Here is a 16,082-nt window from a genome sequence, read left to right as displayed (position 1 = left end):
AGATAAATAATTAAAAAGGAAGGTATTTGTTAAGTATATAGTATGTGCTGAAAATGTGCTGAATGGTCCACAAACATCATTTTTTTATTTTTAAAACTATCTTTGTAAAGCTAAGTTCATGTTAGCATAAATAGTTGATAAATACACGCGTTAAAAGGTTCCATGTTCTGTCAGCATCAAAGTTGGAGACTAAGATTTTCCCATAGACCAAAACAATCAAAATTCTCAGGAATTTTGGTTTGTAACTTCATTTCCATGGGCAGTAAGAGTCAGTGACAGACATAAGGATCCCCCATATGATTAACCCAAAGATCACCAGCATCTTAAGCTACTGGTTGGACTTCAAAGCTTCCAGAGAAGAAACAGTGGCTAGTAATGCAGTTCTGTATTCACGTGCCTCACTCCCACTGCACACTTGCACAAACATCATTTTTAATTGTAATCCTACCCTCTGAGTTACATTATCATTCACATTTGTCATGGATTAGAAAACTGACGTTTAAAGAAGATGTTTGTCCATTATCACCTACATTAAAGTGACTGAAGATAAGTGTCAGTCAACTACCTGTTGGTTACATCCAGCCTCATACCTGTTTCTGTAAAGAACACTTTCCTGGGACACAGCTCTATATGTTTGGTTACATATAGTTATGTTTGTTTTTACAAATACAATAGCATGTAGCATTAAAGTCAACATCGCAACAGAGGTCATATGGCTCATTCCCTGATTCATTTTATATATTAATGTGGCTAGGCAACAGCAGCAATTTATGTCAATATTATTCTACATGTTTCTATAACAGTATTTAAATGTGATTAACATTGAAATCAGTAGAACTAATCAATTCTAATATATGGGGGACTCATTGAGTCAGCTGAAGGTCTGGGTGACCATTGGGGATATGTAACCTGAAGAGGCCATCTTCTGTAGCCAGTCAGGGACCGCATTGAAATGACAGAGACATCAACCTACCCACAGAACATTGGACCCAAGATGGATCCTTTCTACAAGAAATGCAGGCACAGGGAATGGAGCAGAGACTGAGGGAACAGCCAATCAGTAATCAGCCCAACTTGAGACAACCCCATGGGCAAGCACCAATATCTGATACTATTAATGATGTTCTGTTATGCTTGCAGACAGGAGTCTAGTACGGCTGTCTTGTGAGAGGCTCCACCCAGCAGCTGACACAGACAGATGCAGACACCCACAACCAAATAGTGGATGGAGCTTGAGGACTCTTATGGAAGAATAGGAGGAAGGATTGTAACCTCTAAGGAAATAGGAACTCCATAGGAAGACCAACAGAGTCAACAAACCTGGACTTTGGGGATCTCAGAGCCTGAACCACCAACCAAAGAACATACATGGGCTGGAACTAGGCCTCCCCAGTCATATGTAGCAGATGTGCAGCTTGGTCTTCGTGTGGGTCCAAACAACTGGAAGGGGGACCTAAACAGCTTTTGCCTCTCAGTGAAATATGTGCTACTACCTGAGCTGCCTTGTTTGGCCTCAGTGGGAAAGGAAGCTCCTAGCCTCACAGAGTTGATGTGCTAGGGGTCCCCACCTGGTCAGAGGAGAAGGGGTGCCGAGGAGAGGGTCAGTGTGCAGTGTTTAAAGTGAGTATCTAAAAATAAATAAATAAACAATCAAAATAGAAAAGGCAAACTATAAGAGAGAGAGAGAGAGAGAGAGAGAGAGAGAGAGAGAGAGAATTCTGCCACCAGATTTAACTTGAATTTAGCTCTTCCTTATGTCTTTACATGCTAGCTTAGTCTGCACATTCTATACTTGCTAATCCCTGCAATCACACAAGGGAATTTTTTAAGGAAAGTAAATTAATATCAATCAAGAACTCTGACTACATTACCCAACAAAGTCTAAAATATTATTTGACCTCTGAGGGAAACAACAACACATTAGCTATATCTTGGCTCTCGACTAAGACATGAAGCCAGGAGAGCTATATGTATAACTTTAGCTGTCACCTATTCTCCCTGACCACATTATGGAATAGCCAGCAAATGGACTACTCGTTCACTATTAACACCTGTGATAATCAGAAACAGCAAAATGGCTCAGTGAATGATGGCACTTGCTACCAAGCTTGGTGACTTGAATTCCATCACTTAAACTCACATGGTGGAAGGAGAGAATTATTCTTGCAAAGTTGTTTTCTGAACTACACAAGCACACACACACACACACACACACACACACAGAGGCATACAAATGTGTGCACAATTACAATCCCAGACTTCCTGACCTCCTGTTTTATAAGAGTGGTGGGAGTGGTGTGTCACTAAACAAAGAAAAGAAGTTACACCTGCACATGTGCTATTATCATGTTTCTTTGCAAAAAAAGTATGCATAGAAATGTTTATGGATGTATATACCTAGAATCTGGTAGCCGCAATTTCCCTAAGTGCAGGATTATGGGTGATTTTTACTTTTCTTTTCCCTCTATATATTTTCTGAATATTTCACAGTGAACATATAATCAGAAGGAGAAAAACAACAAAACACTTCATTTTGAAAGTAAAAAGGAAATGATTTGCTTTTAGACTGTCTCAAAATTGCCCCATGTCAAAATGTCCTGGTTAAAATGGCTGTATCAAAATGTTCTTCATGGCAAAACAATGGTAGCCATAAAATAGCTACATCCTTCTCCTTGCAGCTTGCTAGTTCATTATGCAATAGGCAGAATGAATGATATTTAAAAAGCATCCATCTGGCTTTGGTGCTTCTGTGCTTATTTTTTCAGAGGGTGCCCATTTAGAGCTTGAAACTGTTATCAACATGGCACACAAGGGCCTTTTGCTATCTACTCCCCCACCACCTGTCTTGGTCTTTGGCCCCTGTTTAGTCTGTCTTAGACTGTTCCAGCAATATAGTTCCTAAAAGTATCACAATTCTTATTTATCCACGAGAAAAGTTTTGTCTCATTATTGTCACTGGAAAAATGTAGATCTCTGCTTGCTTAGTGATTATAATGATATTTACCATAGGTAGGCTGGATGTTTCATCAAGCGAAATATGAATGGATTAGTGGAATGCTTAATGTATGTTATGACTGCTAATGAGTTTTCAATCTCCACAGAGGTATCATTTAAATATTTTAGTTCTTACTCTACTAGCACTGATCATCTGTTGCAATTTGGATGGATTGAAATGGGAGCGTAATCATAATATATATCAATTGTTTTCATGAAAACAAGTATGCTAAGTTCTTTTTCTCTGTGTTAAAGACTGGCTAGATGTTGACCAACACATTTCCTTTTCATAGGTACCCAAGAAATGTGTGTGTGTGTGTGTGTGTGTGTGTGTGTGTGTGTGTGTGTGTGTGTATTGTTTTTGTGTGTATGTGTGTATGTGTGTTCGTATACAAACATATGACAACTTTATACTTGGCTTATATACTATGGTTGAATAATTTCTGCTTGGAAGATAAATACAATTCATCTGTCTGCTTTACAAATTTGTCTTCTATACATCTTCATTCTGGTCCATGTTGTTGGAGACAAAGGCTAAGGGGTTTGCAACCCATAGGAAGAACAACAATGTCAACCAACCAGACACCCCAGTGCTCCCAGGGACTAAACCACCAACCAAAGAGTACACATGAGGGGACCTATGGTTCCAGCCGCATTTGTAGCAGAGGACTGCCTTGTTGGGCATCACTGGAAGAAGAGGCCCTTGGTCCTGGGAAGGCTCGATGCCCCCATGTTGGAAAATGCCAGGACAGGGAGGCAGGAGGGAGTGGGTGAGGGTGGGGGAACACCCTCATAGAAGCAGGGGAGGGAGGATCATCCAGAGGGGGAACTTGGAAAGGGGATAACATTTGAAATGTAAATAAATAAAATATCCAATAAAAATTGTTATTCTCACACATTGTCACCAATTAAAGTTGTAATAAAATAATTTATAAGTTAAAAAAAGAGACAAAGGGAACTTGAACTGGAATCCAGAGTAGAGCTCAACTGGCACTAGGATTAGAGACTGAAAATTCTGTGGTCTGCTTATTACTGGTGTTATTGACTGTATCATCTTTTAGAGTACCGTTTGTAATTCCGGTTTAAGCAGGACAGCATTTACATGATCATTTTAATGTGACAGTTCAGAATGCAGATGTCAAAGTGTATCTCCTTATTCAGCTTCTTCATTTTGTATTTTCCAAATGATTTGAAAGAAAAACATGGAGTAAGATAATGACTATTCAGCAGAAAGCAAAAAATAGTACAGAGTACAAATAACTCATAATTAACATAACAATTCTTACTATTAATATGAATCTTTCATTTCTTCGTTTTCATAGTTTAGAAATCGGTTCTGTTTCGTAGAAAGCTCCAGATATACTGCCTTTCTAAGGAATGGGAAATTTATTCATATCTATTAAATTCATGAATATATTATGTGTTTAATTTGTTGATTCATTTATAGAAGAATCAAGTTCAACCAAACATTAATTGTGACCTACTATGTTGAACATATTCCAGAGCAGTGCACTAAAGGTTGTTATTCAGGTGGGGGTGTTGGTGGACTCGGGCTCTTTTGGTAATGTTTATCTGTTAAATAAGCTTTGCAAAATGTGACCAGAAATGCTGAGATTTTTTTATTGGTAATTATAATCCTTGGGCTGCATGTTAGTTTATTAGACATCTGGCTGATAAATCCATATGGAATCTTTTCATGATCACCACAGCAAACACTTATTCTGAAGATCAAAATAATTGGAGAGGCTTCATGCAAACAACAGGCACAAAAAAAGTATCAACAGGGGACTTGTAAATGTAATTGTGCTATTCATTGTGAGGATTTGATCTTTGAAAATTTTTTCTGATTTTCACATATATCTTTTAATACTCCTGTCTGTACTATTACTTTAGTATGGCATGATATTCATCAATAATTTACCACCTAACTCCTCCTGTTTACTAGGAGGTACATAATAGAATATGCACACTCCTTTTGTAACTCTAGATCCTAAGCACCTGATCTGAAGTCAAAACCTAGTGTAGGTTTATTTTCTGAATATTAATGCTAGTATTTAGACTTGTGATTTTAGAATTAGAAAAGCCACATAAAGTTACTTTATCATTGTAAATTTAAATTATCTTCATGTGCCACATGTATAAAAATAGGTCAAGTTTTCTGTCAATCCATCAGTATATCACATACTATTATTGATGCTAACCATTTTGAAGAGAAACACAATATGGGAATCAGGGGAGGTAGAGAAAAGAATGAAGACTCTAACATCACTTCAAAGGCACAGGCTTTGACCTGTATTTTCTAAAATGCTAGAAGGGGCCACTGGTGCAAATTGTTATTTGACTTGGAACAGGAGGTCTTATCATGTTAAAAAGGCCAGGCTTAGACAAGACAGTTAGCCAAAGAAGGTCAGCCAGAGACAAGCCAGCGGATCAAATGAAGAAAACATTCATAGGATAGCCTTTTAATATTCCTGTTTCAGCCTTTAAACATGACCAAACCAGAAAAGGACTCGGTCCTCCTATAAGAATGTCCAGAAAATAATGAAGCCACTTGTCTTAGTTATTTTTCTATTGCTGTAATAAAACAAGATGACCAAAAAACTTATAAAAGAAAACATTTAATTTGGCCTATGCTTTCAGATGATTACAGTCCCTGATGATGCAGTAAAGGAACCACTGAGAGCTCACATTGTGATCTACAACCAGGAGGCAGAGAAAGAACACTGGGAGTCCTACTGGGAGTCTCTTGAAATCTCAATGCCTACAGCCAGTGATACATCTCTTTCAATTAGGCCACACCTCTTATTTATTCCAAGCAGTTTTACCCAACTGGGACCACATATTCAAATATATGAGGCTATAGGGGACATTCTCAAGCAAACTACCACACTACTACATTTATTCAGGGTAGGAACCATTATGTTTTTCTTCATATGTCATCCCAATATTTTATAAAAAAAGATGTATTTTTATTTTTAGATTGTGGATATGTGGGGTGGCACTATATGAATGTGAGTGTGCAGTTGCCCTTGGAGACTAGAAGAAGACAATGGAGTCACTGGAGCTGGAGTTACAGGTGACTGTAAGCATCTGGATCTCATTTCTAAATCTATTAGTTTCAGCTAGGATAAAGACATAAAATTACTTTAGAGAAGTAACTAGATTCTGGACAAACTAGGGATAGTATGCAAGGAGAACTTGGATGTTATTCCTGGGAGCTGAACTGTATTCTTCTGTGAGAGCATTATGGACTCCGAACTGATGAGCCACCTTTTCAGACAGTCAAATTCATCAAGGTCTTGTCTTTCTTCACTTCTTTCCTATAGAGATGGAAAACAGTTGACCATTCTCTTCAATGAAAGATGTTAAATCATCTGTCAGATTTTTCCATATGCATGAAAATCCCGTTCTCCTCTTTATATATTTCTTAAAGATCTTATTTCCAAGCACACATGTCACCAACTCTGGGCTGTCACTTGCATTCAGGAGATCTAAACACCACCCATAATAAAGCCCAACTAATGTGCAAGAAAGAGAAGTTGATGTGCAGAATCCTTAAATCTCACTACTCCTGTGTTCTCTTCAGCTTTCTTCCTACTTCAGTTATCTACTGTGTACATGTTCTTTGTGTTCAGAATCATAGATACTTTATGGAACTTTATAGCCTCCCAAACTTTACATTCTTTTCAGGAGAGGAGGAGATGACGCATAAAATAGATGAGGAAAGTATCATAGTCTGTCAGCTGGTAGTAAATGTGCATGGGAAAAATAAAAGGGTAAGATAATGGTTTGGGTTTTCAATTTCAAATAATGGCTAGTATAGATCTGACTGAGACTGTACTCTTTTGGTAACGACTTCAAGGAATTAGGAAATTAGAAGTACATACCACTGGTTTAGAGAATACCAGCAGAGAAAACAGCAAGCATAAAGGTTTGATGCTATATATAGATAGCTGTTGAGAAAGTACCAGAAGGCTGGAAGAGAGTGTAAAGGAGGGGAAGGGATAGGGAAGTACAAATTGGAGGGTTCAGGTCCTTGTAGACTTACAGAAGGACATTTGACTTTTACTTGGGAAAGCCATTGGTTAGTTTTAAGCACTGGAGTGGAAATAGTCAGAATATACTTTAACATGGTAATATTTTTTTTTTGAGTTTAGGACAGTCTACAGAAGGGAAGGATGGAATTTGAGAGACCAGCTAAAGGCTCTTATAGTGATTTGGCAGGTCTGATTAGCTATGGTAGATCAGAGTACTCAAAGTAGAGATGGAAGAAGGGGCCAAACTCTGGATGCATTTTTGAAATAAGAGTAAGTAGCCTTCGCTAGTACAATGACTGCACGCACAAACAAAATAGAGTAAAAAGGTATTTCAGGGTTGAGGCAAGAGCAACTTGGAAAAAGGAGTTTCCATTAACAGCTTGGGGACACAACATTTTAGATTATGACAGAGGAGCAACAGTGGCTAGAAGAACTTGCTCTTAGACAGGACAGGTTAGAAAAAGGTTATGTGATTTGTACTTAAAACATGAGGCATCTGAGTCAACAGTTCTGGAATTATAGATCTAATCTTGACTATAGATACAAGTCCCAGAGTCATCATCATCATCATGCAAAGTATTAATAGCTTTGAGGTAAATGGAGCAAGTTTTCTTACTCCAATTTCTATTAGAATGATAAAAAAGGATTTAGATTGGGTTCTTTTGGCAATTGTCTCTAAGAGGGACATGCTTTACAGGGAGAACTCTCTGCGAGCCACTCCTTGCAAGCTTCTCATGACCCAAGGGAGTGAGGAGGATAGGCAGGGTAGTCAAGAAGCTGAACTGTTCTGATCGAAACTAAGGCTTCAATGGGTTCTGCGGCTGATCTCGGACTGCGATGGCCCTCAGTATTGTTCCCATATTGAGGCGAGAGCACTGGGTTCCTGTTTGCGTCAGTTAGCCATTGGCCCCGGGTATTCCTCTGTAAGAGACATTACCTCAGTCAGACTTCTGTGGCCCAAGGCAAGTAGGTACCTGAAAAGGACACAGATGTGTGATATCACCCTTTATTCCTAATAGCTAGAGTGTGGATTCCCTGACGCTAAGTCTGGGTGTGGTCAGGATGTTTCAGCACCCTAAGAATTACAAGCTAGGAAAGAGACATTGAATTGTTCTAGAGAAGTGACTAGAGCCTGGACAAATTAGGAAGAGTATGCAAGAACTAATGCCATTAAAATATTGCTAAGGGCTGGTACCTGGCAGTTAAGGAAATTGAAAAGAATCCAGCCTGTGCCCAGGGAGTGAGGAGAATGAGTAATTTTCTCATGCTTCCCTCAGAAGGATTTGCAAATGTGCTGAGGCTGTTTTGTCACCACCATGACTGGGGAAACTACAGAGTGATGGATGGTGGTACATAATGAAGGACTGCACCAAATCAAATATTTAGAAGTACCATGATTTAAGGATGATGCTTACTTACCAGGACATTTTTTCAAAGAGGGTAAGAGTGCTATTAATAATGATGTCAAGACAACAGGCAAAACTATAGCTATGAGAGCCCACACAGGTAAAAGGGATAATTGAGCTCAAGAACATGGGGCAGGGTTTGAGTGATATCTGGAGTAAGGTTTGGAACCCACAATTGTCCCATTCACTTTAAAAATGAGTTGTCATTTTCCTCCTCTGGCCTGTGACAAGATTTCTATTACAATCACATGTGTAGGATGTTCAATTCTTATATAGAAATGGTCATGACAAAAGTACTCCCATAGTGTGGTGATGCGTAAGGGTTTATATGTATGGTGTCTGACAACTGAGTCACTGTAAGCATCTTCACTTAACTTCAGGAGGTTTAATGTAATAGGCCTCAGTTGGCTACTCCCAATGTTGTGATATTGATTCTGCAGTCCTACCAGGTATCTCTACCTGGTGCCATATGAACACACTGTGATTGCACTACTGGGAAACCTCTGACTAAATACCTCTTGAAAGCCTAGAGAAGTTTAGAATGAAATCAAGAGCTATCAGAGTAAAACTAATCTATAGGCTTATTTTTATTGTTTTGCAAGGAAGTGATAGAATCCAGAGCCTTAGCCATGTCAGACAGGTATAATACTATAGAGACACACCACACCTCTACTTCCAGTTGTAATGCATTTGTTTAATTTATGAGTCATCTGTGTTTTCGTAAAGAAAAGTATTTTCAGGAATGTGGCACTCTACCAAATTAGGTAATTTTTGGATTCTAACTTGTGTGATATGTGTCACCTTACATGTGCTTTCAGAATGAACCATATTAAAAAATGGGAACAGAGCAGAGACCGGGGGAATGGTCAAGTAATAGCCTGCCCAACTTGAGCCCCACCTCATGAGCAAGCACTCATTCCTAACACTATCAATCTGTTATGCTTGCAGACAGGAGTCTAGCATGGCTGTCTTCTGAGAAGCTCCACCAAGTAGCTGACTTAGAGGATGCAGATAGCCACAGCCAAACAGTGCATGGAGCTTGGGGTATCATATGGGAGAATGGAAGGAAGGATTGAGGGCCTGAAGGAAATAGGAACTCCAAAGGAAGACCAAGAGTCAACTAACATGGACCCTTGGGACCCTTAGAAACTGAACCACCAACCAAAGAATAGACACAGGCTGGACCTAGGCCTCCCTGATCATATGTAGTCGATGTGCAGCTTGGTCTTCATGTGGGTCCCCAAACAACTGGAGCTGGAGTTATTCCTGTCTGTGGGATGATATGTTCTTCTAGCTGGGCTGCCTTGTCTGGCCTCAGTGGGAGAGGATGAGCCTAGCCCCATAGAGACTTGATGTGCCAAGGTGGGGAGCCCCCAACAACTCAGAGGGGGAGGTATGGAAGGAAGCATTGTGGGAGGGGATGACCAGGAGGAGGGTAGAGAGCCAGAAGTAAAGTGATTAAAAAAGTAAAGAAATGAAAAAACTGGACTCAGGTCACATAGTATGTAGCATGGGATCATTTAGAGAACTTCAGTGAACTGCAAGCTTATTTCTATTGACTTGAATTGGGTGTTAATTTGGTTGATGGTGAAATACTTCCCTGTCAGACATTAGAGGCTTAAAAATAAAGCACATTAAATGTATAGAGCACTAGAAGAAGGTATTCAGATTTGTCAATTTGTGTAGGTCTATCACAGAAAGGTACTTTATAAAAAAAGAAGATTCATGAAAAAGAAGACATATGTTGATTCTACAGATTTGAGTAAAATTATATTTTAAAAGATATACCAAATTCTCACAGACCCTGCCTTACCTAAGATAACAAGGAGAAAAACTAAAACAGGCTAGACAAGCATTACCTGCCTCCTAGGATGATGTGGTGAGAAGGCAACATCGCTTGTGTAGTGTTCCTGCCAAAAATGCATGCCCTAAATCTAATCCTGAGGACACATCCGGCAAACACAAAATGAGGTCATCCTACAGAGTAACTAGCTTGTGCTTGTAAAAGTGTCAAGGTCTTTAAAGACAGGGAAGACAGAGAAGCTGTTCCAGATCAAAGGAGATTAAAGGGCCATGACACCTAAAAGTTGTGAAATTGTGCAGTAAGTCTTAGGCCAGGAAAAAACAAAACAAAACACAGAACAGTAACATACAAACAAAAGTGACATTTGGATATGGGTAGTGAAGGCAATGGTAGCATTATGTGGTGGTAGATGTCATTATTTTAATGAGTGTACTGTGGTTATGCAATAGAACAGCCTAGCTTTTAGAATGAAGAAGTATTTAAGTATAAATTCTCCCTTTACAAATCAGTTGTAGCTGTGTGTGTGAGTGATCATCTATGTGTCAAATGAGTCGTAAAGTATACAATGTAATTGTAAACAATTGATTCATCTAAATTAAAGGATGCATGAGGGCTTGGGATACTATTGTTTCCATTTTTTATAAGTTTGAATTATTTTAAAATAAAGTTAGCAGAAGAGCTAAATACGCACATATAAAATATTCATATGTGTGTAAAGGCCTTGAGAGTCACTATAGTCTTTTCTGTACCTAAAAACCACTCACAGACGTCTCAGACTTCCTATATTCACAATAGCTATTGTATTTGCTGTGGATTCTCTGGAATGTGTCATGTTATCAGTTTGTGCAATAGCCACACCTTGAGAGTCAAGAGGCATTGAATGAGTTGTGGTTTCCATTCCCAGGGTTTTGCTACTGTAGGAAAGCTTTGAATTCCTTCCTCCACTTAAATCTGAAGGAAAAATCTTTCCATGTGTGCAAGTGCCTGCCTTTGTATTCATTCCTCCATTAGAGCATTACAAATGCAGGAAATCCCATCACAGTTCCACAGAACACATGCATTCGTCTCGGTGCTTTCCTCCTGACACACATTTTGCTTGCTGGTGCACAATCTGCTCCAGCTTGATCCGCTTTAATTTTTAACTTTATTAATTCTGTCCCCTTCAGTGTGTGCAAAGAATCGAATGGAAAGCCAATTGAACTCCTTAGAGTCATCTACACCGTTGTTTCAGACACAACAGAAGGCTGAAGAGTCCTCAGTTATTATGTTAACAGCCAGTCTGAGTATTGTAGAAAAAGCTCATTTGGATTGTGGAGGAGGGATGCATCATTTATTCAAGCAGGCTGACAATGATCTTGGTATGTGGTTTTCTCTATACCCTTTCAATGCAGCAGTCACTCAGGTGATTTCTTTACTCTGCACCCCGCCCCAAGTTAGCATGTGATTCTTAGCAGAGCTGCCACCCGCACATCACTCTTGAGTTGCCTAATTTTCTATTATTTTCAAATCAATTGGAATTGGCTGTACTATGTATTCAGTTTCCCACAAGCATTTGACCCCCACTGGGGATCATACCGCCCTAAACAAAGTAACTTCTTTCAATTGCTGTTCATGTCCTTTTCGTCTTCATTGGTAATAGAAGAAGCACAGTGGGAGGGAGATTGGGAAGGAAATCTCAGTGTAGTGGTAGCCATCACCATGTTTGCAGAAACCTTCTGAGACCTCTTTCTGAGATGTCATTTATGGCCCCTCACCTACCATTCACATATCCAGAGGTCTTGTACAATTAACAATTGATAGCGACATGATGAAATTCTCTTAAGGAGTAAGGGGCAAATTTCAAACTGGCTTAATAACTGGTTATTGATAAAACAAACTTGGGAAAAACAACTTGTCTGCCAAGTTAAAATGGTTTGTTTGCCTTTGACCCTGCAATTGCATTTGTACCAATGGGTGCATTTGTGTCCAAGTGGAATGACGGAACAGGACATGTGTAATATTATTCGCTACTTACAATGAAAAGTCTGAAGTCACATGTCCCAAAAGAATGCCCTGAATAAAATAGTTTACACGTATTAGAATGTGACTTGGAAGGAGAGAATGAGAAAACATTTTACAAACTGAAATGGAGATTATCTCAAGGGGATGAGAAGATGGCTCAGAGGGTAAAGTGCTTGCCATACAAGCATGATTACGTAAGTTTAAATCCCCAAATACATGTAAAGCCTGGAGTAGGTATTCCATGCTTGTAGTTACAGTTCTCCTATGAGATGAAAGTCAGAAGAATCCCTAGAAGCTTGTAGGACATCCCAATTGGTGTCCAAGGTGGTTGAAAGCAAGGGGAAACCTATCTCACATAAGGTGAAAGATGAGGAATGACATACATTGTTGTCTTTGGGCAATCATAAATGCCCCATGGCACCTGCACACTGGGATTACCACATATACATCAAGGTCATAGACGCGTGCTGGGTTTTGTTTCCTTGTGACAGGATCTTGCTATGTAGCCTTGGCTGGCCTGAGACTCCTTACATAGATTTGGCTTTAAGGTGATCCTCCTGCCTTTGTGTCTTGAGTGTTGATATTACAGGATTTGCACCATTGTGCCTGTATTTATTTTTAATGTAAACCATTTTTAGTGTATGAAATAATGGCTTTCATTATAACATTGTCATACATACATACATAACATTGTGTCTTGCTCATATTCCTTCTCACTACCGTCATTCATCTATTCTCTCCCCTCACCAGTCCTCTTGCTCCCTCAAATAGTCCCCTTCCTGCTTTTATGTCATTTACACACGTGTAGTTAAATGTAGGCTCTATTTATATCATATGTGTGCATAGTATGTATATACTGCATACACATATAGTCTGGATATATGAAGAGGTTTTGAATACATAAATGTTACATGTTTAGGAATAAATCAGGGCATGACCTTACAATGGCAGGAACTTCAAAGGCTAAGGCAGGATGGAACCCTTGAATCTAGGAGCTCAAGGGCAGCCCATGTAACACACTGACCCCCACCTTACCCCAAAATAAAAAAGCACAGGAAGAGAAATGAAGTAACTTAAAAGAAAAAAGACGACTACAGTCCAACCAACAGGTCTTTTTTTTTTGTAACGTAACTGCGTGCTTTATTGAGATACACAGTAAAGCAGTAATATAATACAATAGTAAGGCATATATTTGGTGAAGTCTGATATGTTGTGAAAATGCAGTAAAACTGAAGTTTAAAAAAATAATTAGTAAATGTTACAGTGTTGGTGTTAAAACACAATCTATGATGATACTCAAGTAAGAATCCAGTCCCTGGAGACAATGATGATCCATGCCATGTGATGATTATGCTTCAGTTACACTGATTATGATTTACAGTTTAATACTTGGTGGTTATAAAGAACACGAAATGATGTCCAAATTATGCTTAAAATCAGCAATAAAGCTCTCAGTTTTTATTCAAATATTTTGACAGAATCACTCCAGAACTAATATCTAAAAGATAAAATGAAAAGATTAAAACAAAACTATGCACTCTATCTACCTTGGATTTTAGAATGAAACTTAAAACGTCTTAGTAGGATAGAAAGGAACCCATTGTTTTAAATCTCGGTGAAAACAAACCCTTGGATAAAGAAAATGCCCAGTGCCACAGAAAGGAGACAGAGAGGGAAAAAAAGCAAGGTCAGAACCAAATTTCAATTTGTATCTCAGAGCTTTGGGTTTTCTGTTGGAAATTATAAAGGAAAAAAAGGAGACCAGTGTCCACACAACAGACAAGTGGTGAAGTTGTGAAATTAGGTGTGCACAATTACCAGGAACACCCCAAAACCAAAGTGAGGTAGAAATAGCATGAGAAGCTGTGTTTGATGTTAATTACAATTAACAATGGACAAAAACCACTCGCTAGAAGTTAATTACACTTGATGTTAGAGAGGTAACAGATTTGCAAAATAATAGGCGAGTAACTTCTATTGAGAGAATGCTTTTTAAATGCTAAGAGGACTAAAACGACATGAGAGGAAGTAAAGCTTTTCCTACCAGTCCTTAGCTTTCCGTTCAATCTTTTCTCCTGTTTCAATGACTTGCATTTGTTTAGACATTTCAGCCTGTCAAATAACATCAGAGAGTTTGGAGAGGCTTTTGCTCTCGAAACTTTCCAATCCATGTGCCTTCTCACTCACAAACCAGTGCACAGTTACTTGCAGGGAAACCAATGCAAAAGAGACAAATGCAGTTCATGGGCTTCTGGATTGATATTCACCAGGGTCACAATGTGATTGGGTTACTTTCTTACCAATAATCCTAAATCTTGCAGCATTTAAAAAAAATCATCACAATGAAAAGAAAACCAGAAAATCTAAAATCTAAAATTCATCATCATCAACAACAACAACAACAACAAAACCACCCACTTCAAGTTGAGTTTATGAAGAGGGCAGAACAATTTAGTTGTAATTATAGAGATGTTTATATGTATAGTTGTGAATATTCATCTATTCTTTTACAGAGTTGCTGTTCCCCTCATAAGAATTGACTGAGGAGTTACAACCTTTAGCCCCTACCATCTTCCTCTTACTGCCTGGGAGTTAAAAGTGTCTTCTGATGTTCTATTGCAGAAACATCATTAAATCTAACCCAGGAGTAGGAAGTTGAAATATATCAACCAACAAATTACTATGATATAGTAAGTTCTGTGTATTCATTCACATATTCCTTTAAAAAATGAATGCTCTAGCTGTCAGTGAAAAGTTTAAAACTAGAAACATCCGGAGCCCTGGACAATATTTTAGTGTGGTAGTATTCTCCTGGCTTTGGGCTCCAGGGAAAATTCACGCTTGCCCAAGTAGATAAGCCCAGATGACTAGAAGCAATTTATTTCCGTTAGAAAGTGGCAAGAACATTTGAAGAAGTAATTTCATATCTATTTATCTATATACCTATAGTATTTATATACTTGTAGACATATAGATGTATAAAATGAAAGCCCATAGCCAGCCCCACTCAGTCAACAATTCTCAAAAGAGCAATATGAAGCAGTCATTTGGTGGGGTTCAAGGAAGTCCTATCTTTAATATGCAAGAAAAGAAAAAAATCATGAATTCCATATGAATACCACGCTAAAGAAATGCAAAACAATGTGCTGCCTCAGTGTGTGTGTGTGTGTGTGTGTGTGTGTGTGTGTGTGTGTGTGTGTGTCTGTGTGTAGGGGTTTTTATAAACAACTTTTTTATAAAGCACACTTTAGTTTACAATCTTTCTTTATAACTGTTATAAATTTTTAAACAACCCAAAATGCGTTCCATATAAAGAAATGGCAAGTTATTTAGCTATCAAGATTTTACATGTTTTCTTTTAACTTTTTTGTACAATTGCATAGACGTGTAAAACCTGCCATTGTTAACAAAACAATAACAGACTTAGAAACTACTGAAATCTACAGTATAGTACCACTACCCTTCACAAAAATATAGATTTATTTCTTGTAAACGCTTACTGTCTAATCCTCTTTGTTGTACGAATATTATAAAAACCATGCGGGGGTCAGGAGTTGTAAAACATTTATTCTGCTCCTTCTTCATCTATCATGACTGAAACTAAGGACTCCATCGCTCTGCCCAAATCATCTGCCATGTGGAAAAGGCTTCCTACATTGTGTCCTGAAAACAAAGAGAGAAAAAAAAAGAGGTTACAAAGTGTGCAGGCATTGTAGCCCTGGTTGCCACAATGGGAATCATTACATTTCTGGAAAAGACAACACAGAAGCTGCATTGAAGGTATGCAGAACACAGTCCAGTTTTACCATTTCTAGCGAGCAGCAAAGCCTTGTTAGTGAA

General features: G+C 38.5%; 1 protein-coding gene across 13 annotated transcripts in view; it reads right to left on the bottom strand.

Moving 5' to 3' along the window:
- Window positions 1–13,354: 13,354 nt before the first annotated feature.
- Dmd (dystrophin) overlaps window positions 13,355–16,082 on the bottom strand; it is a 2,349,574-nt gene continuing 2,346,846 nt past the window's right edge. For 10 of the 13 annotated variants that reach the window (XM_087599109.1, NM_001370876.1, XM_087599108.1 and 7 more), the window contains 1 exon segment: window positions 13,355–15,905. In XM_087599109.1, the coding sequence (XP_087455235.1) occupies window positions 15,808–15,905 (98 nt within the window). In that variant the 3' untranslated portion in view covers window positions 13,355–15,807. 13 annotated transcript variants of the gene reach the window in all.

The sequence above is a fragment of the Rattus norvegicus genome, chromosome X (genome assembly GCF_021556685.1).
Source record: "Rattus norvegicus strain SHRSP/BbbUtx chromosome X, alternate assembly SHRSP_T2T, whole genome shotgun sequence".
Taxonomy (NCBI): domain Eukaryota; kingdom Metazoa; phylum Chordata; class Mammalia; order Rodentia; family Muridae; genus Rattus; species Rattus norvegicus.
Note: the sequence above shows the minus strand (reverse complement) of the source record. Positions and strands in the feature narration are given on the sequence as shown.